General features: G+C 43.9%; 3 protein-coding genes across 4 annotated transcripts in view; 2 read left to right on the forward strand and 1 right to left on the reverse strand.

Moving 5' to 3' along the window:
• Positions 1-11,668, forward strand: part of adcy2b (adenylate cyclase 2b (brain)) — a 36,719-nt gene extending 25,051 nt beyond the window's left edge. The window contains exons 17-26 of one of the 2 annotated variants that reach the window (XM_056583058.1): positions 720-854; positions 1,018-1,128; positions 3,699-3,883; positions 6,039-6,123; positions 8,489-8,647; positions 9,052-9,198; positions 9,328-9,435; positions 10,152-10,266; positions 10,363-10,487; positions 10,629-11,668. In XM_056583058.1, the coding sequence (XP_056439033.1) occupies positions 720-854; positions 1,018-1,128; positions 3,699-3,883; positions 6,039-6,123; positions 8,489-8,647; positions 9,052-9,198; positions 9,328-9,435; positions 10,152-10,266; positions 10,363-10,487; positions 10,629-10,781 (1,323 nt within the window). In that variant the 3' untranslated portion in view covers positions 10,782-11,668. The remainder of the gene's footprint in view (positions 1-719; positions 855-1,017; positions 1,129-3,698; positions 3,884-6,038; positions 6,124-8,488; positions 8,648-9,051; positions 9,199-9,327; positions 9,436-10,151; positions 10,267-10,362; positions 10,488-10,628) is intronic. The other variant, XM_056583059.1, reaches the window with a different exon arrangement.
• A 292-nt stretch (positions 11,669-11,960) lies between these two features.
• cfap90 (cilia and flagella associated protein 90) lies at positions 11,961-13,573 on the reverse strand. The gene is made up of 3 exons (XM_056583060.1): positions 13,348-13,573; positions 12,960-13,076; positions 11,961-12,461 (listed from the first exon to the last, which is right to left on the reverse strand). Exons 1-3 carry the CDS (start codon positions 13,483-13,485, stop codon positions 12,282-12,284), a joined length of 435 nt encoding a protein of 144 aa, XP_056439035.1. The 5' UTR covers positions 13,486-13,573; the 3' UTR covers positions 11,961-12,281.
• Positions 13,574-15,118: 1,545 nt separating this feature from the next.
• trioa (trio Rho guanine nucleotide exchange factor a) overlaps positions 15,119-27,575 on the forward strand; it is a 70,867-nt gene continuing 58,410 nt past the window's right edge. Inside the window, 1 exon segment of the mRNA XM_056583544.1 lies at positions 15,119-15,585. Coding sequence (XP_056439519.1) covers positions 15,516-15,585 — 70 coding nt within the window. The 5' untranslated portion in view covers positions 15,119-15,515.

The following is a 27,575-nucleotide window of genomic DNA, read 5'->3' on the forward strand; positions in this document are numbered from 1 at the left end:
AGAGACGAGGTTATTCAGACATTTATACATGCAAAAGACATATATATGTCTTTAAGAAACTTGCACAAAACATGGTCAACAATGCAACTATTATCGTGATTATGTAGTCTTTAGTTGAATACATAACAACTACTACACACAACTAATTGATTACAAGTCTACGAATCCACATCTGCGAGTTTCGAATGCAAATACTTTATTACCATCAAGCACTCTTAAAAATATTTTCCAATAATGCTCGGAAGAAGAATCCCATTCGTAAGTCGTCCAGTTCAGTTTAATAAAATAAAAAACACTGTCTCTCTCTGTTTCCTGGAGAAAAACGTCAGAGCTGCTTGAGTCTAGCGATTAAGATTTCCTATGGTACAGGCCAGCGTTTGTATTAAGAGAATGGCAAAATACAGCAGATGGTGTTACCAAAGGCTGAACTGCAAATGTGGTTTTACCCCATGTTGTTCAAGTGCCAGGGCAGGTAGGGGCACTTTGTCCCCAGACGGAGTGGCGAAGCCCAACGGCATTCTAAAACAGGCTCCAGACACACAGTACCACGACTAGCAACATAATGAATTCAGCGTATGAATAGTGTCTCTAATGCATCCATCATTCACCTGTCCGTCTCTCTCTCTCTCTGAGTTCTGTCTGTCTTTCTGATACATGTCATCTGCCTGTCTGACCCTCTTAGGTCTGTCTGTCTGAGGTCTGTCTGTCTGTATGCTCAGCAGGGAGCAGGCAAGGCCTCCTTCTCCTGGCTGCCCTCTTCCTCGGCCATCATCATCGCCAACCAACCCTGGCTGCGTCTGGTCCTCACCATGACCACGATGGCCCTCATCCTGGTCATGTCTGTCTTCAACATGGTGAGATGCTCCTTTGTTAGCACACAATGTGGATGTGTTTTGTCATTGGAAGCAACTAGCTCACTGAAGTGAACTGTGAAAGTGAAATATGAATGGTGTTTGTTCTTTATCCCTCCAACCCCCCCCCCCCCCCCCCCCCCCCCCTTCCATCAACACTGGCCAGTTCTTCTTGGAAGACCAAATGCAGATGCCATCCATGTCTGTGAATCTCACCAATGCCAGCCAGTCCCAAGGCCCAGAACACAACGAGGGGGACCACAAGTTCTATCTGCCTGTGAGTGATACCGTTGACGTGCACATGTGTCTACATCAAGGGGGTTAAAGGGGAAATTATGGTCCCACGTTTACGCAACACAAGGGGGTTACGGACCCCTTACGTCCTTGCTGACCCTCCTTGCGTCCACCGCAAGGGCCGGACGTGCGCCTCCCAAAAATTGTAACCTTACGTCAAGGCGACGCAGCAGCAAGGGCTGTGATTGGTCCGCTTACTAAAACCCGGCGCAGCACCATAAAGGTTCACAACTGCGTCGAAGTGTCTGCGTGGTCATTGCGTTGCGTGAACTTGGAACTATAATCAGCCTTTAAGGGCTCAACATACAACTGAGTTTGTCCAAATTAGGCTTGTGCCAGTAAGCGTTCGTATATTGGGAATTGAAGGGATGGTGGACAATTAATTTTTTCTATGGCAATATTAGGGTGATTTTAACTAAGTTGCTATCAGAACTAACCACACTTGGATTCCGTCTGAATAACCTCTGCCTCATCCGAAATATTGCTTTTAAGACGTGTTTGACTGCATGCACAAAATGTATCCTGTACCCTTATTTCCCTCTCTCTCTCCTTTAACCTTATCTCCCTCTATCTCTCTCTCCTTTAACCTATCTCCCTCTATCTCTCTCTCCTTTAACCTATCTCCCTCTATCTCTCTCTCCTTTAACCTATCTCCCTCTATCTCTCTCTCCTTTAACCTATCTCCCTCTATCACTCTCTCCTTTAACCTATCTCCCTCTATCTCTCTCTCCTTTAACCTATCTCCCTCTATCTCTCTCTCCTTTAACCTATCTCCCTCTATCTCTCTCTCCTTTAACCTATCTCCCTCTATCTCTCTCTCCTTTAACCTATCTCCCTCTATCTCTCTCTCCTTTAACCTATCTATCTCTCTCTCCTTTAACCTATCTCCCTCTATCACTCTCTCCTTTAACCTTATCTCCCTCTATCTCTCTCTCCTTTAACCTATCTCCCTCTATCTCTCTCCTTTATCCTTATCTCCCTCTATCTCTCTCTCCTTTAACCTATCTCCCTCTATCTCTCTCTCCTTTAACCTATCTCCCTCTATCTCTCTCTCCTTTAACCTATCTCCCTCTATCTCTCTCTCCTTTAACCTATCTCCCTCTATCTCTCTCTCCTTTAACCTATCTCCCTCTATCTCTCTCTCCTTTAACCTATCTCCCTCTATCTCTCTCTCCTTTAACCTATCTCCCTCTATCTCTCTCTCCTTTAACCTATCTCCCTCTATCTCTCTCCTTTAACCTATCTATCTCTCTCTCCTTTAACCTATCTCCCTCTATCTCTCTCTCCTTTAACCTATCTCCCTCTATCTCTCTCCTTTAACCTATCTATCTCTCTCTCCTTTAACCTATCTCCCTCTATCTCTCTCTCCTTTAACCTATCTCCCTCTATCTCTCTCTCCTTTAACCTATCTCCCTCTATCTCTCTCTCCCCTTTATCCTATCTCCCTCTATCTCTCTCTCCTTTAACCTATCTCCCTCTATCTCTCTCTCCTTTAACCTATCTCCCTCTATCTCTCTCTCCTTTAACCTATCTCCCTCTATCTCTCTCCTTTAACCTATCTATCTCTCTCTCCTTTAACCTATCTCCCTCTATCTCTCTCTCCTTTAACCTATCTCCCTCTATCTCTCTCTCCCCTTTATCCTATCTCCCTCTATCTCTCTCTCCTTTAACCTATCTCCCTCTATCTCTCTCTCCTTTAACCTATCTCCCTCTATCTCTCTCTCCTTTAACCTATCTCCCTCTATCTCTCTCTCCTTTATCCTATCTCCCTCTATCTCTCTCTCCTTTAACCTATCTCCCTCTATCTCTCTCTCCTTTAACCTATCTCCCTCTATCACTCTCTCCTTTAACCTATCTCCCTCTATCTCTCTCTCCTTTAACCTATCTCCCTCTATCACTCTCTCCTTTAACCTATCTCCCTCTATCTCTCTCTCCTTTAACCTATCTCCCTCTATCTCTCTCCTTTAACCTATCTCCCTCTATCTCTCTCTCCTTTAACCTATCTATCTCTCTCTCTCTCCTTTAACCTATCTCCCTCTATCTCTCTCTCCTTTAACCTATCTCCCTCTATCTCTCTCTCCTTTAACCTATCTCCCTCTATCACTCTCTCCTTTAACCTTATCTCCCTCTATCTCTCTCTCCTTTAACCTATCTCCCTCTATCTCTCTCTCCTTTAACCTATCTCCCTCTATCTCTCTCTCCCCTTTATCCTATCTCCCTCTATCACTCTCTCCTTTAACCTATCTCCCTCTATCTCTCTCTCCTTTATCCTATCTCCCTCTATCTCTCTCTCCTTTAACCTATCTCCCTCTATCTCTCTCCTTTAACCTATCTATCTCTCTCTCCTTTAACCTATCTCCCTCTATCTCTCTCTCCTTTAACCTATCTCCCTTTATCTCTCTCTACTTTAACCTATCTCCCTCTATCTCTCTCTCCTTTAACCTATCTATCTCTCTCTCCTTTAACCTATCTCCCTCTATCTCTCTCTACTTTAACCTATCTCCCTCTATCTCTCTCCATTATCCTTATGTCCCACTATGTCTCTCTCTCCAGTACTTTATCTACTGCTGTATCCTGGGGCTGGTGTCATGTTCTGTGTTCCTGAGGATCAACTACGAGTTGAAGATGGTGGTGATGCTGGTTGCCGTGGTGATATACAATGTCATTATCCTCCAGACGCACGCCCCGCTGCTGGACGGCTACAACACAGCGCTGTACCACATGGAGACCCTGGATAGGTACACACACACACGCACGCGTACGCACACGCACACACACACACACACACACGCGCGCACGACACACACACACACACACACACACACACATTGTAAAATTACACACACACACACACACACACACACACACACACACACACATACACAGACATTGTAAAACTACACACACTCACGCACACACACACACACACACACACACACATACATTGTAAAACTTCACACACTCACGCACACACACACACACACACACACACACACACACACACACACACACACACACACACACACACACACACACACACACACACTAACATTGTAAAATCACACAAACACACAGGCACTGGACAGATACACACATTAATTCACATGTATGATCAGAGCAGATGTCTGAACACACACACACACACACACATGCACGCGCACACAAACATGCACCCTTGCACACATAGACACTGGATATAGTGACATCTGAACAAACGCACCTACAAAAACACACACAAAAAACACAGACACACAAAATACAAACAGAAACCTTAAAAAAAAAAAATACAAACCCCCTACAAAAGTGTATTGACACACAAAACACACACATACACATACCTACCAAGACCCCAACATATACACACGTAAAAGATGTACACACAAGACACACTCAAACAAGCACCAAAAGAAAAGTAGTTGCGTAACAGGCACTCAGCCAGTCTGTGGTCCGACCGGAGGCCATGCCTGTCTTCATAAGGAACGCTACACACACAAATACACACACAAACTCCTATAAGAAACTCTTGGGAGAACACACACATACATACACACTCTAATACCAGAAATGTAATTTAGAATGGTAGTAGACCTGATCTCTAGCTTTCTGAACTCAACAATCAAAGAAGCCAGCAGAAATCCCATTTAAATCACCAGCATATGACTTATCTATCGATCTCCCTTTCTCTGTATCTCTCTCTCTCTCTCTCTCTCTCTCTCTCTCTCTCTCTCTCTCTCTCTCTCTCTCTCTCTCTCTCAAAAACAGCTTTCAGAGTTTCTTATAGGAGTGTGTGTATCAGGCAGTGGAAAGGAAGACCAATTCCATTATCCTGGATCCCTCCCACCCCCTCCACGGCTGTATTGAGCTGCTTCTATCAGGCAGAAGATACAGAGTGCCTCTGGCCAAAAAATCTCTCTATACAAAACCCTTCATACCCAAGGCAATACACACACATAACATAGTTCTTACACAAGCACCACATACAGACAATTAAGGACAATCAAAGACAATTTTCTAACATGGCAACATGTTGGACAAGTAAAGCTTTTTGAACTTTTAAACTCTCTCTCTCTCTCTCTCTCTTTATCCATCCCTCTCTCTCTCTGTACGTATATACTGTGTGTATATATATATATATATATATATATATATATATATATATGTGTGTGTGTATGTACACATCTTTCTACTTTGTATCACTAGCTTGACCTCTGTTTCTATAGCTCTCTTGATAAAAAACTATTTTCCCGGACTATGCCAAGTATGTGAATCCCTACATTATTTACATATCATGCATCCATAAATTTGTGAATTAGGTGTCCAGGTCATCTTACAATATTGAAACTACAGATAATTATATATATTAAACCCATAGATTATAGGTATGTGGTAGTCCAGCTGGTGGTCCAGCAGTGGAAAGCCGCTCAGTTGCTGTGTCCAATGTAATGTGCGATATGTGGTAATGTTTGTGTGTACGTGTGTGTGTCCTCTCTCCCTGTTCGTGTGTGTGTGTGTGTATCCTCTCTCCGTGTTTGTGTGTGTGTGGTTGTATGTTTGTGTTCATCCTATCTCCTTGTTTGTGTGTCTATGTGTCTGTCTTCTCTCCGTGTGTGTGTGTGTGTGTGTGTCCTCTCTCCGATTTTGTGTGTGTGTTTTGTCCACTCTCCGTGTTTGTGTATGTGTCCTCTCTCCGTGTGTGTGTGTGTGTGTGTGTGTGTGTGTGTCCGCTCTGTGTGTGTGTGTGTGTGTGTGTGTGTGTGTCCGCTCTGTGTGTGTGTGTGTGTGTGTGTGTGTGTGTGTGTGTGTGTGTGTGTGTGTGTGTGTGTGTGTGTGTGTGTGTGTGTGTGTGTGTGTGTGTGTCCGCTCTGTGTGTGTGTGTGTCCTCTCTCTCTGAAGGCCAGGGGTTCTGAAGGATCTGAAGACAATGGGCTCGGTGTCGCTCTTCATCTTCTTCATCACTCTTCTGGTTTTGGCCCGGCAGGTCTGTAGCCAATCATATAGCAGTGAGCGTGTTGATGGACGTGTGGAAAAAAAATGTGTGTGTGTGTGTGTGTGTGTGTGTGTGTGTGTGTGTGTGTGTGTGTGTGTGTGTGTGTATGTGTGTGTGTGTGTGTGTGTGTGTGTGTGTGTGTGTGTGTGTGTGTGTGTGTGTGCACATCCCTTATGGGGCCTCATCCATCAGCAGCAGATGTTTAAAGCTCTTCTGACCTGCTCCATAGAAAGTAGGCTTTCCAGCAGGTCAAGTCAATCCCCCAAGTGCCTGTTGATTCTGGGTCGCTGTCAGCACCAACACACACATTCTGTTGCTTTGAACTTTTGTCCCTTGCCTCCATGACGGCGGTTCTTCTGGGTCTTTTGGGCGGTGTTGGGGTGTTATGGGATGTTACATTTGGAGGATATTCAATGGTTGGATTAAAATAATGTCAATGTGTTTGATATCGATTCAACAGAGGCATCACAGTAGCTTCCATAATTTATAGGTTTACATTAAACTACTACATTTTAATGACCTAACCCATGGTTTTAATTACAGGATGAACCGCAAGTTTTCTGAAGTATCCGTCCTAGTTCTTTTAGCAAGATTTAAGTTTCACCCCCATCCCCAAAACATGAAGGAGGAAGTGTCAGCTACTAGAACAGATACAATAATAACAATACAATTATGCTCGATAAATAAAGCCGCAAGCAGAATTTATCGGATGGAAAGCCTAACACAGATAGTTATGGCCTGCTTTTTTAGAGTGATCATTTGCTCCTTTTATAAAATCTGCGAAAATCTTTGCACTGATTAATTGTAACCGCTATATGTCTAAGTACGCTAAGTATGATGTTGTAGCTTGAGTGGTAAACCCCAACTTCTGGCTCCTGAAACCGGCTTAGACCAGTTTGGGCCTCTTCTCAGCACTGTCAGCCTGTTTCTGAGTTAGCTCCCCTCCCCTAACCTACTTACTCACAGTCCTGGTGGACGTTATACGTCCAACTCAAAAAGCAACAAGATATACCACCCCCCCCTCCGGCCCTCTGCCTCCTACACAAATACACACACACGCACACGCACACACACACACGCAAAGATGTAAATATTCTTTCAGTATTGGCTGTCTGCCTCCAATTTCTCATTCATTTGTAGTCTGTTCCCACCTCTATAAAAGGATACATGCATATATAAACCCGCTGGATGACACCTAGCGAGTGCATATCATCTATGTTACATACATTTACGTTTAGACGCTTCTATCCAAAGCGACTTACAATAAGTACACTTGTCAGAAGAATGAGAAACAACGAAATATCACTGTTGGTACAGTAAGGATGTTCATAGAACCAAGTGCCAAGCAATAATAATTGCTAGGTTAACCCATTCCCCATACACAACAAACATAGACATAACATGCTGTGAATCTCACCTGAGACTAGGAAACAGAACGGTCGACGTGCACGCAAACAGGCCGACATCCACCCACACACACACCCACGGGCACACACACGCATGCTTTTTCTCGCGGGGTGGAACCTTGACGGGTAACCTTCCATGTGCCGCTGCGTTGCAGAGGGACCCCCGAGCATGAATAACCCATAGTTCATGCAAAGCAGAGCGGCCCACTCTCTGTTTCCTCCTCACATATTTAGAAAGGGATGTTGCTTTTAATACCAATCATGCCTCCTTGAGTTTCGATTTTTTTATGCCGTTCCCAGACACACGGTAGGCTTGTGGTGAGAGAATGATTATAAGAGAAGAGGGAAGAAGAACCCATTGTATCATACAGCCATGCTAATTTGCAAGAGATTGCGCAGAGGTCGCTAAAGGAGCAGCTGGGTATAATGCTTATCTATTCTAAAGTGACAAATTAATTGTTATGTGACGAGGTCTCTCTCTCTCCCTATCTCTCTGTCTCTGTTTCTATCTCTGTCTCTCTCTCTCTGTCTGTCTGTCTGTCTGTCTGTCTGTCTGTCTGTCTGTCTGTCTGTCTGTCTGTCTGTCTGTCTGTCTGTCTGTCTCTCCTTCCCTCTCTCTCGTCCTTCCCCCTTTTTTCTCTCTCTCTCTCTGTCTCTGTCTGTCTGTCTGTCTGTCTGTCTGTCTGTCTGTCTGTCTGTCTGTCTGTCTGTCTGTCTGTCTGTCTGTCTGTCTGTCTGTCTGTCTGTCTATCCTTCCCTCTCTCTCGCTCCTTCCCCCTTTTTCTGTCTGTCTGTCTGTCTGTCTGTCTGTCTGTCTGTCTGTCTGTCTGTCTGTCTGTCTGTCTGTCTGTCTGTCTGTCTGTCTGTCTGTCTGTCTGTCTGTCTGTCTGTCTGTCTGTCTCTCCTTCTCTCCCTCCCTCCCTCCCTCCCTCCCTCTCTCTCACTAACAGAATGAATACTACTGTCGGTTGGACTTCCTGTGGAGGGACAAGTTCAAGCGTGAGTGCGAGGAGATTGAGACGATGGAGAACCTGAACCGCGTGCTGCTGGAGAACGTTCTGCCCGCCCACGTGGCCGAGCACTTCCTTGCACGCAACTGGAAGAACGAGGTAAGACCGGCCGGTTATGGTCCCCAACATACAATCGACTTTCCATGTAATGTCATAATATAATGTATACCAGCATTAATTCAATAAAGTATAGTGTGGTGGCTGTAATGTATGTACCAGGTTCAATGCCCAGTGTCCACTGCCTACTGGTAGGATTCCTAGATCTAGATGACCCCTTACCTTAACTTGCCTCTTAACCTAATTGTATCTGTGTTTAATGTAAGTCACTATGGATCAAATGTTTTCTCACTTTGCAACTCTACATCCTACATCTAACTCAATTTCCAAGGTTTCTCCACAGTAATTCCTTGTAAAGATAAGAATCCATTTTGTGTCAAGCCATCAAGCAGGGATTTTATGATATAGTATAACATCCATAATGCTGCAGTATGTATCCTTATCAGGACCTGTATCACCAGTCGTACCAATCAGTGTGCGTGATGTTCGCCTCCATCCCGGACTTCAAGGAGTTCTACACAGAGTCTGACGTCAACAAGGAGGGGCTGGAGTGCCTGCGTCTCCTCAACGAGATCATCGCTGACTTTGATGAGGTGAAAGGCCTCTTCTTAATACCAGAAAGCAAACATTATCATTTCCCTTGTTTGCCGAAAATGTTTGTAGAATTTTGCTGACAATGAATTTCACAAAGTGATATTGGTATCTACTGCTTTTTATACCAGCTGCTATCCAAGCCAAAGTTTAGTGGCGTGGAGAAGATCAAGACCATTGGAAGTACCTACATGGCTGCCACTGGTCTCAACGCTATGCCTGGCCCAGAGAACACACAGGCATGCACACGCGCACACACACACACACACACACACACACACACACACACACACACACACACACACACACACACACACACACACACACACACACACACACACACACACACACACACACACACACACACACACACACACACACACACACACACACACACACCAGGCTTTAGTACTCATGCATTAGTCTAGTTAAGTACATGCATTAGTCTAGTTAAGAATACTAGTTAAGCTTACGATTAACTAGTATTATTCGACATACAACATACATCAACACGCTGCAATATAAAACAACCGTGACAGTGGTGTGACAGTGGGACCTAATGTAGAAACCGTCTACACATGGTGCAGGCTGATATACCACTAGTCTCCCATTCCCAGACCATCAGAGATCTGGCCCCACTACCAAACGTCTGGGCATTTCTGAAAGCAAGTTAATTGTTTAACGGCAGCGAGAACGGCTAACAAAACCTCTTGTTTCGTTGCAACAAAAACCTGGGAGAATGTCTTCTCTCTGTAGTTGAGCGAAGTGTCATTTAAACCACATAAACAGGCAGTAGGATACGTTGTGGAATAATAGTGCCTGACCAGAATAATAATAGCCATATACAACACACATGCTGAGTTACATCTGCAACTGTACATTGAGATAATTGGATGTTTTTATTTCTGTCAAGTAAACAAATGTCCACATGTTGCTGTTGTTTGGTCCCGATCAGGAACACGACCGGCAGTACACACACATCGGCACCATGGTGGAGTTCGCCTTCGCCCTGGTTGGAAAGCTGGATCTCATCAACAGACACTCGTTCAACGACTTCCGCCTCCGAGTCGGTGGGGGACTGAACGTTTTTTACCCGTTGCTTTAAGTGTCCGTGGTGTGATCTGTTACATCGTCATTGACCGGTGCAGTCGTTTCCTCTCTGGCAGGGATCAACCACGGGCCGCTGATCGCCGGGGTCATCGGGGCCCAGAAGCCCCAGTACGACATCTGGGGGAACAGTGTGAACGTGGCCAGCAGGATGGAGACCACTGGCGTGCTCGGGAAGATCCAGGTGGGTGGGACACCTCACACACCAGGCCTAACCCCCGCTGTAGCGGTGCTGGACTGGATCCGGTCTAACTTGTACCCTCTTTTTTGGTCACCTGGGTTACTCGATGGCCACTCACGGTCGCCATGGTAACCCCAACGCCAGGTGACGGAGGAGACGAGCCGGGCCCTGGGTGCGCTGGGGTACGTGTGTTCCTGTCGGGGAGTCATCAGCGTGAAGGGGAAGGGCGAGCTGAAGACCTACTTTGTTCACACCGAGATGAGCCGCTCGCTGTCGCAAGGGACCGTGATGCCTTGAATGCATCATACACACACACACACACACACACACACACACACACACACACACACACACACACACACACACACACACACACACACACTCAAAAACATACACACACACACACACACACACACTCAAAAACATACAAACCAACACACACTCACTCACTCAAACATGTACAAACCCCCCCACACACAGTCACTCCCAAACACACACACACAAACTCACACACTCACACGTACACAAACATATTTGTTTGCACACTTAAAAGGGTCATTGCTCACTCACAAACACACAAACGCACAGGTGATTTTTAGCATTTGCAACGATTGTACTTAGAACTCAGCGGTACTGTGGGCAGACAAACTGTTTTAGATCATCCACTTTTTGCTGAAAAACAAAAAGCTGAAGCAAAGAGGAACCATAGGCCAGTTGATCTGCCTGGAGGACATCGCTTTGCTTTTGTGTGAGTGTGTGTGTGAGTGTGTGTGTGTGTGTTAGTGTGTGTGTTTGGTGTGGCCCATCACACCACCTGTAGGGTGGTGTGTGAAAAGGGCGTGGGGTGCCTGCAGAGCTCCAGAGCCCTACTGCTCTAGCGTTGTGCAGTGTGGGTGGCCCTGTGGCCCTTCCATCTGGTGGATTTACCTCTAAATGGGCAACGCAATATTCAGTGTTTCGCATTCAAAGCCAGCATTATCCGGTGTGGAGGGTGAATATGTAATTCTAGCCGTGGAGATTGGAGTTTAGCAGGAGAGACCAACAGCTACTGCAATGTTAGTACATTTTCACTGCTGTCGTTTTGTAATGCATTAAATATTTGTAAATAAGTTGCTATTTTCAGTTTGAGTCTTTGTTCAAGTCTTATGAAAACAAGAGTAACGCAAAATTTCACCAATAACTATTTCAATCAATTTGATGGATATTTTTCATGAATTTGTAATTATTCCCTTTAAAACTAATCATTTTGTGACATAATGTTAGCATAACAATATAATACAGTTCAAAGTGTTCCTGGAATCACACATAAAGGTAGAATAGATATAAAGACTTTATGTAAATAAAGGCTGTTTAGATTGGTTTTGGCTTGGATCAGTGAAGAATCCTTCAAGCTCCGTACTTTTGACTCAGCTTTTGTGAATAGATCATTGCCCAGCTTCCTTCAATCTCATTTTTTTATTGATACATAGTTGGACTTTTTAGGCCTACTTTTCCTTTCCAGTAACGGATTATAGATTGAAGTACCTGATACAAACTAAAACACATGTACTACAGACAATTTACAGGCTTTGTTAACCTACTGACCTATTTCTGAATCAGTAAGGTTTAAATGACCCAGGATCAATGGAAATTGTTCAATTGTTCCTTGTTCTAACTCTAACCCAAAACTGCGATGGCATACTGAGCTTTTCCACACAATTTATTTGATATCACCCATTGAAAGCCTTATTTCCCTTACCGTCAATATACCACAACACTGACACACAATAATACTTTTAGTGCTCTCGTCACTGTTCTTCAAACAGGGACCACATCTCCGTATCCCTCTCCAACATTCCAGGTGATTCCATTCTTCCGGAAGAATTCTTTCTTCATGTGTAGCACGTGGACGAACTGCTTCCCGGGCTCGTAAAGCAGGGGTGGTGGGCGACGCCCGTATTCAGAGGACATCCGCACTGGCACAACCCGGGCCCTCTCCTAGGAGAAGAGGAGGATGGAGTCATACACATCCGTTATCGTTTAGTCTGGTCTGTTCTGCATCTGCATCATATCATTTGTTCTAACCACATATTCAGTTCAACAGTTATTTTTTCTTGTACACCTGCTAATCAATGTGAGATTGAGCATGCTCTTTTTTTGTGAGAAGATAAATCCCATTTCAAATGCTTATTTAAATGAGTATGCCTTACTTTTTTTTTTTACATAAGCCTATGTGATCTATGGAGAAGATAACGGCACGTTGACTTGACCTTGATTGCGACGTGATGTGCATTTTCATTAAATTAAAGGGGGTACGCCCCCTTGTGGACACAATATGTAACACAGACCGAAAAACTATCGGAACGTTTTGCAAATGTATTTAGTGACTCAATTAAAATCATGTGCCAAGTCTTTGGGAATGGATGTTCTTTTAGATTAATTGGGCAATGAGATTAACAAGACAACTGACCTTTAGATATTAAGGCACCTGCATACCTCTGAATAGATGTCCATGCCTCTGCCCTTGTGGTGCGCTCTGTCGTCCCGGTGTACTTTGTTATCGTAACCTTCTGTCTGGTGGACGATACGGTCATACAAACACAGCTCCGGCGCCTGCGGGAATATTATTAATTAATTAATAATATAACATTACAATGGAATATAGTACAGCAGTAAAAGTAACGAATTAACCAAATTGTGGGTCTTTAAAGCTTGGACTGAAGTCAAGACGGAGCAAAGTGAGAATATCATGCACCCATAAGCAAAATAACGGTGCTGTCATCAGGCGTCAATACGCCCTCTCAGACCTATATCACAACCCACAACACATATCAGGGATTATTAAAACTATCACCTGTGGTCAAAGGTAATAATAAAAAGATACCTTGGAGTCACTGTTAACGAAAGTGACCTGTTTGTCTTCCTTTCTGCGGTGTGGGATGTAACTGAACACCGACAGAGTGGCGAGCGGCCTGGTCTGAGACTCCAGTAAAACATCCATCGTGTAAACCGAATAGGTCATCAAAACAAAGAATGCTTCATCTATGAGCTGGAGCGTCGACGACACTCTTCAGTGGACTCTTCAGTCCCACGATGGGCTTCGATCGGCCTCCAAGTCACCCGTTTGGCGTCTACGGTTGCTAAGGAAACCAACTGCCCTCTCGTATCCGGTCCGTCTCTAGTCCAGCCTGCCTGCAGAGTACAGACAACATGACTCTCAGTATAAGACATCTGTGAAGGGTTGACACTATGATGAAGATCTGAATGTCTTAACTTTGTGTGTGTGTGTGTGTGTGTGTGTGTGTGTGTGTGTGTGTGTGTGTGTGTGTGTGTGTGTGTGTGTGTGTGTGTGTGTGTGTGTGTGTGTGTGTGTGTGTGTGTGTGTGAGTGTGGGTTTGTGTGTGTGTGTGTGTGTGCGTGTGCGTGTGTGAGTGTGGGTTTTGTGTGTGTGTGTGTGTGTGTGTGTGTGTGTGTGTGTGTGTGTGTGTGTGTGTGTGTGTGTGTGTGTGTGTGTGTGTGTGTGTGTCCCACCCCCACCGGGGGTGGGGGTCTTTCATGCTCCACAGTCTTTCTCTCGGATGAAAATGACATAGGAGTCAGTTGTAACAGTTGTTGTAGGCATATTGTCCCATCTTGAAGCTGCCGGCAATAATCACTTGACAGCTTGTGGCTTGACCTGCTGGACATTCATTTGAATGCTTAATTTTCTTAATTTACAGAAAAATAATATAAATAAAAGCGAAAATATTATTCTGTGATCTACCACAGGTAAAAAAACAAAACGATTTGAACCGTTCTTTTCTACAGTTCTTCAAATCAATTGTTAGATGAAATCTAATTCAAATGCCTATAGGCTACTCCATACATTGACAAACAATTGAATTGCGACCTTAAGGCCACATAATTCTTCGAATAGTAGGCTAATTGTATAGGCCTACTGTGTTGTTTGACCAACTTACCACTTACCGAATGCTCTATATAGGCAACATTTATTATTCATATATTTTTTTATGCTTAAACATAAATTCTGGTCGGTGTACGTTTTGATTAAATCCAAAGTGGCAGAAACCTGAGTTTTTTAATGAGACGCCAAAAAGAAAACACGAGTCGAATTCTCCTCGTCTTATTATAGGTACAATACCAAAAACAGAGTGGTGGAAACCAAGTCAGCACTTGCACACTCCCTCCATGCCACCTGAGACACTACATTTTATTCATCAGTAGTCAAATTCACCCCACATATAAATATGGTTTGACATTAAGTCTATTCAACTGGGTTAATTGTACTTTAGATACTAGATGTATTAGGTTTCAATTGGTTTTGGTAAGGGCCGCACTTGAGTACAATTAAGACTGTCACCACAAATGAAGTATCATTTTGTAAAACACCTACTGGACGCACTTGCATGTTTAGCCGATAGGTGGTGGGAGAGATAAGGCTGTTAACAATATCCAAACCGTTGGAGTAGAGAGGAAACCTAAATTAAATGGATGAATTTATTTTTATTTAGTTTTCATCTCGGAAATAACTAAACATTTATATATAACATTAACACAGACACGTCTCATTCAAAGAATCACTCATCTGAATTTCTATTATTTGAATCCCCTTATCCAACAGGACATTGGCATACGGACACAATACAGTATATTCACAGCAACAAGGGATAGATTATATGCGGGATGAGGTGTGGAGCCTTTTGCCCATCAGTGATCACCCATTGCTTCCTCGTTTCCGAAAGCTCACGGAGATTCACCGAAAAGCGACCCAGCCCCTCCTGTGGCCCATTGCCCCCTCCTCCCACCGACAGTGACTCTCCCCTCGGTTCCACTCCGAGGAAGGATCCCCTGGTAGTACGGCGATAACAGTCTAATGGCCGTACTCAAGATGGAGGTTTGCAGATAGCATGAACGATATGTAAACGTCCTCGTAGCCGGCCGCTTCCCTTTACTAGCGTTTTTCGGAAGACCAGAGTGATTTGGACAGCTTGATACCCTGGAAAGAACGGGGCTTCTACTCGGGATTTTTAGCTCCTGTTCAGATTGGCAGCCATGAGCTCGGGGGAAGGAGGAGACGAGACGTCAAAAGACGCTGCCGATATAGCGGCGTTCTTCAAAAATGGTAAGCCGAAAACGAGTCCTGAGCTGCTCCTGCCCGGCGACACATTGTTGCCATATGTGTGGACTTCCCTTAGTAACTCGGGAGAATGGTGTTCGTGTTTGTACAAGGGAAAGGGCACTTTATAGCCGTTGTAGGAAACAGAATGAATAACAATGGGTCTCATGGGTTGAGAAATGGGGAACGGTTGCAAGGGCTAGTATGTATTGTGCAGAGACCTCAAATAAAAGGGCCGTGCGATAATAAAGCAGGTAACGTTAACGGCCAGTAGCTAATAAGCTATCTGCTGACACCAGCGTCCCCAGCAGCAGCTATCCGCGAAGCTAACGTCATTCCAAGTCTCCAAAGCTAAGGACCACTAGCAAGCTAATGCTCGCCTGTGAGTGAGTTTGCAAAGACGCCCTATCAACCAGTACACATTGTTCGGACTGACGAACCCCAGTGACCAGACACGTGTCATTTATTCGTATGGTTCATTTCGTTTTGTGGATACTTTCCTTCGCTGTCAAAAAATGATGTCGCATGTAATGTAAACAATACATGGCGTGGCACACATCGGCCAGGCTGGGCTCTGTTCAGCACAGCCTGCCAGCGGTATCTAGGTCAAACTCCTTTTTCCTCCACACACGCGTCTCGCCATATACAAAAAAAATAAATAAGAAATACACTTATGGTCACCTATTTATATTCATACGACCAAAAGTCCGCCCGTAATTCACTCACTCTTTTGTCGTTTTGTGTACAACTGTATTGCTAACCATTGCTAACTAGGCCAGTTTGTCTGCTATATGTGGGGCAGCTCGACATGGGCCTTTACACTGATTTAATAGGCAGCCGTAGGACCCAGTGGAAACATAGTCAGAAACCACATCATTACATACTCGCTTTACTATTGCAAACTCCGGCACGATCAGTTTATTTTAGTGTCCCCAAAATGTAGCTAGATCTGTGAGTATAGCGACCGATGATGATAAGATAGCTATTCAAGCGTATTGCGGCACTGCTGATACATTGAAATAAGAGCTCTTGGATGTTGAGGATATGAACAGGCACATCCTATTAACTGGCTTCTCGGTTATAATGATTGAGAGGAGAGAACGATGACAAGGTATTGATATTCAGCCTCTGGCTCCTGCGGTTTCTGGCTAGATAATTAGTCACAGAGGCAAGTTCAGATGGCATTTCTTTCCGGTCTCGTCGAGGACTATGTTCCTGCAGTCGAGGAGGCTGCAATTTCAGGACCGCATTTCTGGGACCCTAGTTTTTGGTGACAAAGCCCTGTGGACGCGAGTTTATTTTCCTACGGTGGCGTAGGAATGTCATGAGTAACTCGAATAATTAATAAAAACGTGATGCATAACACGTAACTACCCTAATGCCCTAACTTAACCATTTCTACAATAATTTAAGCGAACCCTAACCCTAAACTTCACCATGTCTAACCTAATTCCTAAATTTAACCATGTCTAAACGTACACAATTTATTAATTTAGACCTTATCTGCTAACTCAATTGCCAACACCATCCTAGAAAAAATAAAGACCTTCGGTGAACATGGATTTGATTAACAAAGTTGTAATTGTTTAACATTAAAAACGAATTTGGTCTCTTGAATTGGACAGCCACTATACTATTAGCAAGCAGCTGTGTAAGTGTCACATTCTGATTGTGTCAAAAACAATATAAAAACGACAATCCTTGGAGTAGGTCATAGGTCTTGTCTCTTGTCTCTTTTATTTCTTGATTTCTATGAAAAGCATACAATTTCCCCTCCCTGACCCTTTCTGCACACGGCAGAGGAGTTATCTCTGCAGTACAACTCATCTGTGTGCCATAACAACATATCAGCCCAATAATACTAATATTAGCAACATCAAAATGTATCTGTCATTTTCCACCAAACAACCTTGTTGGTCTCATCCCTGACATGCTGAACTTGATGCCTGGATCAAAAAGCAACCCTGTTATACGTGTCCACAAGGATAAATGTCGTTCACTGTAATCTGAATTACAAACAGACAATGTAGTGAATGACCCCAATTCTTGCAGGCTTTGCCATGGAGCTGGGGCTTATTATAGGACAGCTTTGGCTTGGTCCCCTCCTGAGAGGCCTCAGTGATGCTGATGTCACAGTGGGCACAAAGGTGTTGATTGACAGGGCTTATCCAAGTGTGTGTGTGTATGTGTTTGCCTGTGTTTGCTTTGTGTGCTGGCAGAGATTATAGATGCCATGTAGCAAGTAGCAACCGATATTGACCATAAATATGGGACTACATCGCACAATAATTTGTCTCCTACAGGATATGTGAGATGTATCTAGCGTTTTTCTACAAACACTAGAACAGCGTTGTGACAGAATCATGGTGCATTCAGCATATCAAAATTCATCTTGAGAAAGGTTAAATCACATGATTTATAGCATGGTAATATGGCAGGGAGATGCAGGCACGTTTCTATAACCTAATTAATTAGTTAGTATTTACCAAAACAGGTACTTTGGCAGTGGGGCTTGCAGCGCTGAACATCTCTGATTGGTCGAGAAGTCAAAGTATTTTACAGCTATTTCAACATCTGCAGCCGCGAACCGAAAGTTGTTCACTTCAGCATGCAGAAAATCACACACACAGTCCTCTGTGTGTGTGATCTACATTTAAGGGAAGTGATGAACAGAAAAGCAAATCTCAAACGAGTTTGAACAAGTCTTCAGTTTGCGTATTTTTGAAGCTCGATCTGGGTAGCCGTTGATTTTAAGTGATCGTGTCCAAGAAAGGGTTTGGCCTCTGTACAATGCTGCAGTGTATGTGTGTGTGTGGAACTCCCGTCTCAGCAACGGTGTATTCCAATGTCCGAGTGATGGTTAGGCTCAGTATAACCCCAGTGTATGTGTTGCATTTCATATACAACAGCATGGCTGATTATAACACTCATACACAATGACGGTACTCAATTATCAAAGTTGACGTGAGTCGTAACCCGCCCCCTTCCTTCCTAGAACACTCAGTCTCAGCCCAAAACACATTGTTGTTTTATCTCGTATGTTCGAATTCTAGCTGAAACAGTGGGTTCACTTACACTTTAACAACAGAAATTCGTTTTGGATATATTGATATTGTGCTTTTGTTTATTGCGGCAGTATTGGGTACCAGCAGAAGACACGGGCCAAGCAAAGCTGTCGGGCAGCAGCAGCCCTCTCAAAATTACCTGTATCATAACATCTTTAAATCTGTATTTATACACAATAGGTGAATTACAAAGTACCAACTAAAACTATACTAAACCGGATAAGTCTCTGGTTTAAAACATGTCTCCAAATTGATATAACATTAAAATGGCGGTTTAGAGGTGTATAGCTCTATGATAGTACAAAGCAGGTAAACAACGGTGTGGTCAGCGGAGCTGTGGTTTGGGTGTCACTGAATGGATATGGCCGTTGCACCTATTCACCCTTTTGGGATAGGGTCATGGACACATGATATGATAATAATATTAGTTCTTAAAGTGTAGACGGAGCCCTCTCCTCTCTACCTCCCTCATCTCCTGTTTAGATGGTTTAATCACAGGTGTGTGGGGAAAGAAATATATCGGTAGTTTCTAAAGAGATGAGACCGAGCTCTCTCCTCTTGTAAAAACAAGTATCTGCATCTTTTTCTCTTTGAATTGAGATCCCGATTCTCAGACCCTTCTCATTCTCATTCTCAACAACCTTTTTTTCTTTTATATGGCTTTGTAAAGCCTGTTCTGTGCCCAGGCATTTTGAATTAAAAAAGTAAACGAATCGTGTTCACATGCAAGCAGCTGAAACCATCCTTTCTTGGATCATCCTCATCATCATCACCATCAACGCCACCATTGCCATCAACATCACCATCACCATCATCACATTCAAGAAGAGCTTGCTTTAATCTAAAGAACAGTTCCATTGGCATCACAGTGTTGCTTCTGTATTCCAGGCTCTGTATCCTCTTTTGAAGCACCCAAGAGAGTTGGCCACTTCACAAAACTCGCCAATTGCTAAGAAAACACTGCATTGATGAGTGTGGCACTTCCTTATATTATATTTGGTGTTCAATTTCTTTGAGTGAAACCGCATCACACTGTAGTGTACATAGTCACTGGTACCAAAAGATAATACAGTTTTTCCAGGCAAATTGGGGTTAAACTTCTTTGAGTTCGGTTGGCCGTGAGACGGAATACTGATTTGCATGTGTGGATGAGTGTGCTGACACCCCCAGCATGAGGCTTCTGGGGGCCAGAGGGGTTTGGAAAATTAGAAATTATTATTATCCTTTCCATTATTTGACTTACTGTATTGGGCTGTCAAGATTCGATTTCCTGTTTTGTGTTGTACTGCACTGGTGAAGAAGGAAAAAGATTAGCTAGCCTAGTTATTAGTTCAAAAGAAAGCACTGAACCTGCTGATAAACATTGACCAAATCATGTCATCTGCTTGTTAGACTTTTATTGTAGTGACTATCTCTAGACTGAAAAAAGAAAAGAAGTCAAGAGGCGGAGGATTTCTTTCCCATGGATGAAAGTCCATTATTTTACTGGGCTAAATTATGCATAGGAAGTAGGGATGTCAAGAGTTAACCGTTAATCAGCTAACCGCAGAGACTATTTCTGACCGGTTACGAGATGTCGGTCTATAGGTCAATATGCATATACACAGCTTTTCTACCTAGCAGCGTTGTGCTGCTTTAACTTTCACTTTAAATGTTTAAAGTCCACCTACCCAGGCCACTAAAAATTTGCAAAAAAAACTTTTAGTTTAAGTAACAATGAAATTATACTGATATATATATATATTTAAGCAATAGATCACGCCAGGCTGTGGTATTTGCTCATTATACCACTGTTAAGGGGCGTTGTCCGGCCCCGACGCGCAGCGGAGGGCCGGCGACCCCCTTCACAGTGGTATAATGAGCACATGCCACTGACTGAAGTGATCTATTGCTTTTATACAACGGTTACTGTTATGGCGAAACGAAAGTCATAGACACACTACATTTGAAAAGAAACCAAGAAAGTCAAAGTAGCCGTTTTCTTAAAGAATACAAAAAAGTAGTCCCTCCTGGCTGCCGCTATGCATCGACGGTCGCTATGCAACACACTTTAGCGTCCCTCCGAGAGAAGGCTCCGATAGAGCGGTTCGCCGGTGTAAGTACCACATTGGCTCGGCTACCAGATCGGCTCGGGGTCCGTCGTCTGCTGATTACGTTACACAATATCATTGGCTGTACGCTTGAATGGGCGTAGGCTACATTGTGATTGGCTGCTAAGGGACAGTTGTGATTTGCTGTTTTGTGCTGTAGCTCTGGCTGTCGTCATAGCAACCACAGCGAGCACATGTGTGAGCGCGAGTAGGTCTGTCTAGTTTCGGTTTGTGTTGCCAGATTGGGCATATATCCCGTTTTTCCAGCCTAACGTGATTCAAAGTAGCCAAATCAGGCTGAAAATGTGCCCAATCTGGCAACACGGACGGCTTATCTTAACAGCCAAGATGATTCCGAGGGATGTTTTGTTTTTAGAAGAAAACTATCCATACAAATAGGTTGGGAATGGTCTATGTTCAAAATGAAAGATCATTACAGGCTCTTTAATTTAAGCCATAAAAGACCTTATTGCTGTAGATAGTGTATTGTGTGACGTAATCAGCAGACGACGGACCCCGAGCCGATCTGGTAGCCGAGCCAATATGGAACTTACACCGGCAATTTATCCTATGGAGCAGTTCACTCGCCGTGTGCCTGAGCTTTCGTTAGTCTCTCCATCGCCTTGCTCAATCCCGGAGTAACAAAATTTACACGCTCTCCATCATCCAACATATGTTTTACTTTGTAACTGTTTCTACTTCCAGGCGCGGAGTGATATGCAAACTTTCACAAAATGATCGGGCGTCATAGCAGTTATGTATACGCTCATTATACAACAGTTGGGAACCAATCAGATCGCTGGATTTAGGTCCCCCGTTGTATAATATATATTATATACTGATATACTTATATACTGAGTTCAATCCCCAGCTCCTCCTAGAGTGTTGATGTGTCCCTGAGCAAGACACTTAACCCTAACTGCTCCTGACGAGCTGGCTGTCGCCTTGCATGGTTGACTTTGCCGTCGGTGTGTCAATGTATTAAACGATGTAAGTCGCTTTGGTTAAAAGCGTCTGCTAAATGCCCTAATTGTAATTGTAATTGATATGCTTCGGACAGAAAATACAAATACTACAAAGAATAACAGAAATAGCTAATAAACGAACTAATGCAAATAATAAGTAAATAAGTCTGCTGAGGGGTCAGCCCTAGTAAAATCCATATGTTTTTTCCCTCGAACATCTTTTGAATACACTGATTTCAGATTACATTTTTGTGCCACCTGATTACAATTACACGCATGGTCACCCCCCATATTTGTGTCTGTTGTCTCACGCTCTCTCCTCGTTTTATTTGGACTGGACTTTGGTAGGACCAGAGGAAGCATTTTAAATGTGAAACACTTATTTTCAATGGGCTCTTAATAACCGTTTCTTCTCTCAGACCAGATTCTTCCGGCGAATTGTGAAACCATGCCTTGTTTATTCACTAGAATGAATGACAGCGGACGGCAGCCAAGATGGTTTAAAGAAGGCACACAACGGCCCTTGCTTTGAAATCATGGACTCATAGCACTTTTTCATTGTATTAAATCAATTGGTGTGTGTGTATGTGTGTTGGCTTCATGGCTTGCATACAAATGTGATGTCCAGTTATGCAACATTATTTGCATAACATTATTATTGAGAGAACAATGGTGACGCCACCAATATAATTCTCTCGTACATATGATGCCAGGGCTGCATGCAAACTTCTTTAGGTGGTAGCAAGCTAAAGATTTGAGCAGCACATATACACATTTAGTAGCAAACACAGGTCGGCCGTTACATTTTTTTTAGTGGGCAAAAATCTTAACTGGTTCTTTAAAAAAATTGTACATTTGAGAAATAAGACGTTAGTTTGGCCTTGAATGTCTGGTTGAGGAAAGCAAATTCATAGTCATGCAAATAATAATAATAATGAAATAAATAATGTCAAAAGACTGCTAAAAAACAGCTAATCTATCAAACAGTGGTTGGAGTATTTGGTGACACAGAGGTCCGTTCTGCCGGGCTGCGCACGTTAATCACATCCGATCATTGATAAAAAATAATGAAAAACAAGTATATCCGTATATCCTCAACAATGTGTATAAATCAGGCAGGGCACAGCTATATGTTTAACTCTACCGTCAGCCCAATCTTTTATATTGTTCTGATGTAAATCTACACACATGTATGATGAGTTTCTAATTAATGCAAATACTTTCCTTGGTTTATTTTTTGACTGCAGCGTGTCTTTGCCCCCAACGTAACTTTTGCCAGTATTAAGCAGTACGAAGGGCGCAGTGAAACTTATCATTTGCCAGGCATGAAATTTGACCATTTGTCAGATTCATGGTGGTTTGTTTTCTCTGAACCTGTCCTTAGGAGTTACAACCACCATGTATTCAGAGACACACACACACTTTTTCGCACACGCGGCTGTCCCACTTTTGTCCACCGCACATCTCTCGTGTCTCATCCGGTCATTCCTCCGCCGCACTCCGGCTAATTGGGTGTGAGCTCTGCAGAAAATATTGTGTGTCCGCCGCCATCGTCTTGCCTCCCACGCCGAAGCGAGGGAAGAGAACGAGTGGAGGGGGAGAGTGCAAAGAGGGGGAATGGTGGGGGAAAGATGGAGCAGGAAGAGAAGGCAGGAGGTAAGGCTGGAGAAGGTGCGGGGGATGGGGATTGGATGTTTGTGTGTCGTTGTGTTCAGACGGTGTGAGCGCATGTCGGCTGCTCTTTTATGAGTCTTTCTACACGGAGCGTAAAGTCGTTTCCTCAATGAGGTGATTTTTTTATTGGGCCCTTGGGGAGCAAAGTTTGCCGAGAACAGGTAGGAGGATTGGGTGATCCAAGTTATTGAAAAAAAAAGCCAAGAGAACTCAAGGGAACTTTGGGGGAAGACTGGGCACGGAAAGTTGTGCCTGAATCCGAAATGACAAGCACTTGAACGGGCCACCGGCGTTGGCATGTCATTGATGAGGGTTGGCACGACAACATGAGGGAGAGAGGGAGAGGCAGAGAGCTAGGACAAGTCCTGAAAGACTGTTGTGTTCCTTTCTCTTCCTCCAGTGAGTCTTCAGGGGATTTCAGAATCTGCTAACTCACGGTGTCCCTCCCGCCTCCATCTCTATTGCTCTTGATGGATGCATGGGTTGGAGGGGATTATATTCCACCAATGCCGCTTTTTCTCAAAGTACTATCGAGAACTTAAGAGTACCATCAGACTTAAAAAAAACACGCTGCCCTCTAGGAAAGAGGGTGCGTGTCATCTCCATAGTTACGGCCCTTGCCAACTTTGATGCTTTTTTACTTCCGTTGTTGTGCATGAGCCTTATAATGACTGATGTCGTTTAGGAATTGCACCACACACACCATAGCAATATACTATATTTTTTCGGGAAACCCAACCCTCGGACGAGGGTATTCAATAAATAGATGCTCAGCCTCAGACCGTAGTGGTTTATATTTATGCATTAAGTTTCTGAAAATATCAACTTTCTCTTAGACACCGTAGTCAACCACTGCCCAGACAGAGCTCCCCACGTCCACATAAACAGTGACGCTGGTGCAGGGCCTTATTTTATTAACGGTGGTAAAATGGCATAGATCATATAGGACAAATAACCACGGGGGATAACATTTTTTTTGGTGTTCACTCGCTCTTCAACGTTATGTCATGTCAAACTGGTATTGTGTGTGTTTGTATCAGAAGTTTTAAGAGTACATAAATACTGGTGTCGGTGCATCGGTGCATTCCTATATGTAACGGATCCCTACAGAGAAATACAACTCATTTCTTTACCGGTCGCTTGATCCTGGTCCGTTTATTGGGTCCAACCAAGTCTTGCTCACAGAGAAGTCTTGCGAGAGTTAATTTTGTTTGACTACAGAAAGCATTGCTTCGTGTTATCTAAAAGATTTGGGTGATGGTCAGTTGAGATTGTAATGACAATAAGGAAATGTTCTGCAACAAAGTGATATCGGAGCCAGACTTGGGGACACTCATAACAAACAGACCGGATCAAGCGGAAGGATAATAAACAATTTTTAAACATTTACGCATTTAAGATCGCTCCAGGGTAATATCTGACCAATCACGGCATCTTTCCCCTCTATAGCATCTCTTTAGAACTGAATCAAATGCCAACAGATTGTATCACCTTTGTCAAATATGCAACTGGCATCAAAGCCAGGTCAATTCAATCAATCTATGCACTTAAATGTTGATCAACCAATGGGAATTAGTTAGCTGAACCATCTATCTTTTGCATAGTTTCTTTCTACATTCACATGTCTATAAAGGAATTGTAAATGTATATTGATCATATTGAAATGAATTAACAAGACGATAAAAAGATAAATTGCTAACTTTTGACATTAACTCTGTTAGTTGCCTATTAATGAGCATTTTTTGCACTTTTATTATTCATTGATTCATATTTGACAAATTAATTTATTAGGTCCTATGTCCATAGCAGCTTGTAACTTCTCACATTCCGAGAAGTGACATCTTAACCAGACAATAGGCGTGTTGAAACAAGAACGGGGTCTTTGCTCAATGACTGTACAGCGTAGGCCACCATGTGACGACGACCACTGAATGAGTCAAGCGTTGAGAGTGTTTGCCGAGAAACCTCTGCTAGTGTCAGGGCAGGGTCAGGCGGCGGGTGGGGGCTGATAGTGATTCAGGTACAGTGAAGCCACTGTCAAACAGCCCTGGGTAGGAGGTAGGCTTGCTGGAGTTTCTGAACGTTGGTGTGTTGTTGTTTATCTTCATACAAACGGCTTTTGGCTGACCTACACTGGTCACTGGTGGTGTTTTTCCATTGGTACATTTTCCACCTTTTTAAGTGTGATGCCCGGTTGTAATGGGAATGCAAATCCCTGCCGGGCTGGGCTGCTGCACTGAACCAAACTGCACCACGCCGGCCCAGTATTGTGTAGTGGGAAAACACCAGGTGGCCATTGGCTGATAGTGAAGCGCATAAACCTCCCTTTTGATTTTTATTAAATACAAAACCTATTCCTCATAAGGTTTTCAAAATAGGAGTGAATAAAGATGCTCAGTCAACAATTCTAACTACTGTGTGTGGCTGAACCCTAGCCCTTCTCTCTATACACGCATAACTATGCGTTCTGAGTGCTCATTGGTGGTTGTGTATTTGAATTCTGGCGCCACGTCAATGGCGCTCACTGTTTATGTTCTGATGAGCTGTGGGCTCGCTCTCACTCAACGCTGATACTAGGGCTCTCTCTCCCTAAACACTGATACTAGGGCTCTCTCTCCCTAAACGCTGATACTAGGGCTCTCTCTCCCTAAACGCTGATACTAGGGCGCTCTCTCCCTTAACACTACTGATACTAGGGCTCTCTCTCCCCCTTAACACTACTGATACTAGGGCTCTCTTTCCCCCTTAACGCTGATACTAGGGCTCTCTCCCCCCTTAACACTACTGATACTAGGGCTCTCTCCCCCTTAACACTACTGATACAAGGGCTCTCTCCCCCTTAACACTACTGATACTAGGGCTCTCTCTCCCTCAACACTACTGATACACGGCTCTCTCCCCCTTAACGCTGATACTAGGGCTCTCTCTCCCTTAACGCTGATACTAGGGCTCTCTCCCCCTTAACACTACTGATACTAAGGCTCTCTCCCCCTTAACACTACTGATACTACGGCTCTCTCTCCCCCTTAACGCTGATACTATGGCTCTCTCTCCCCCTTAACACTACTGATACTAGGGCTCTCTCTCTCCCTTAACACTGATACTAGGGCTCTCTCTCCCCCTTAACACTACTGATACTAGGGCTCTCTCTCTCCCTTAACGCTGATACTAGGGCTCTCTCTCTCCCTTAACGCTACTGATACTAGGGCTCTCTCTCCCCCTTAACGCTACTGATACTAGGGCTCTCTCTCCCTTAACACTACTGATACTAGGGCTTTCTCCCCCTTAACACTACTGATACTAGGGAAAGGAGCAACAGACAATTTATGTGTCTTTGTCATTGATTTTTACGGATGTGTAGTGATTGGTTTACGATGGTTGCCTAGTTTTCCTGAAGGAGTCAAACTCACAGTCGAGTGGGCGTCGTTTGACCCCTTTATCTCTTCTACCAGCTACTAGGGTCAACAGCCCCTATCTCCCAGCAACACACCCCTCCATCAGTGAGGTGATATCACAACAGGGAAGAGGAAACGGGGGTAAGGTCAGTGAATCAGCAGAATAGTAAGCCAGTCTGCTTGCCTGACTCTGTCTGGCTGGCTGTTGTTCACATCAGCAACACATGATGTGCTGCGGATCAGAACTTTTCCATCCCTCTTCTTCTGTCTCTTCCACAAAACGCATGGACGCATGCAAGGATGCACACACACTACTTTTTAGAATACTGCTCCTCAATCATCGCTATGTATTGGACTGCACAACGGGATAGTGGCACTCATTCTGAACTTTAGTTAGAAATCTCAATTCATGATGAGAGGCCCCGTTGGTAACTAGCAGTCAAGCCATAGAGACTTAGGCTGAATTGGCAGTTCAGCATACCCCATGTTTGCGAAGATCCACGTCGGGGCTCACAGACACATCGCATGTCTTGCAGAGCTGTCATTATTTATACCCATACCTTACGTGAACGTGCACACAAGGGGGCAGTATAGCGTTTCGAACACAGTGTACATGACCTGACAAGGAAATCCGGAAACTCAACCGTGAAATGTTGAAAAGCACTATGCGAAAAAAGATGGGCAAAATCATTCAAATGTACTGCTTTAGTTGGTGGATTGCAACCAACTGTAAGACGCCTGGTCCGTGCTCGACCAATCGGGGAAGAGTTGAGGCGGAACTTTGCAGAGAATGCTGACACACTGCAA

Source organism: Gadus chalcogrammus, chromosome 22 (assembly GCF_026213295.1).
Source record: "Gadus chalcogrammus isolate NIFS_2021 chromosome 22, NIFS_Gcha_1.0, whole genome shotgun sequence".
In the NCBI taxonomy this organism is placed as follows: Eukaryota; Metazoa; Chordata; class Actinopteri; order Gadiformes; family Gadidae; genus Gadus; species Gadus chalcogrammus.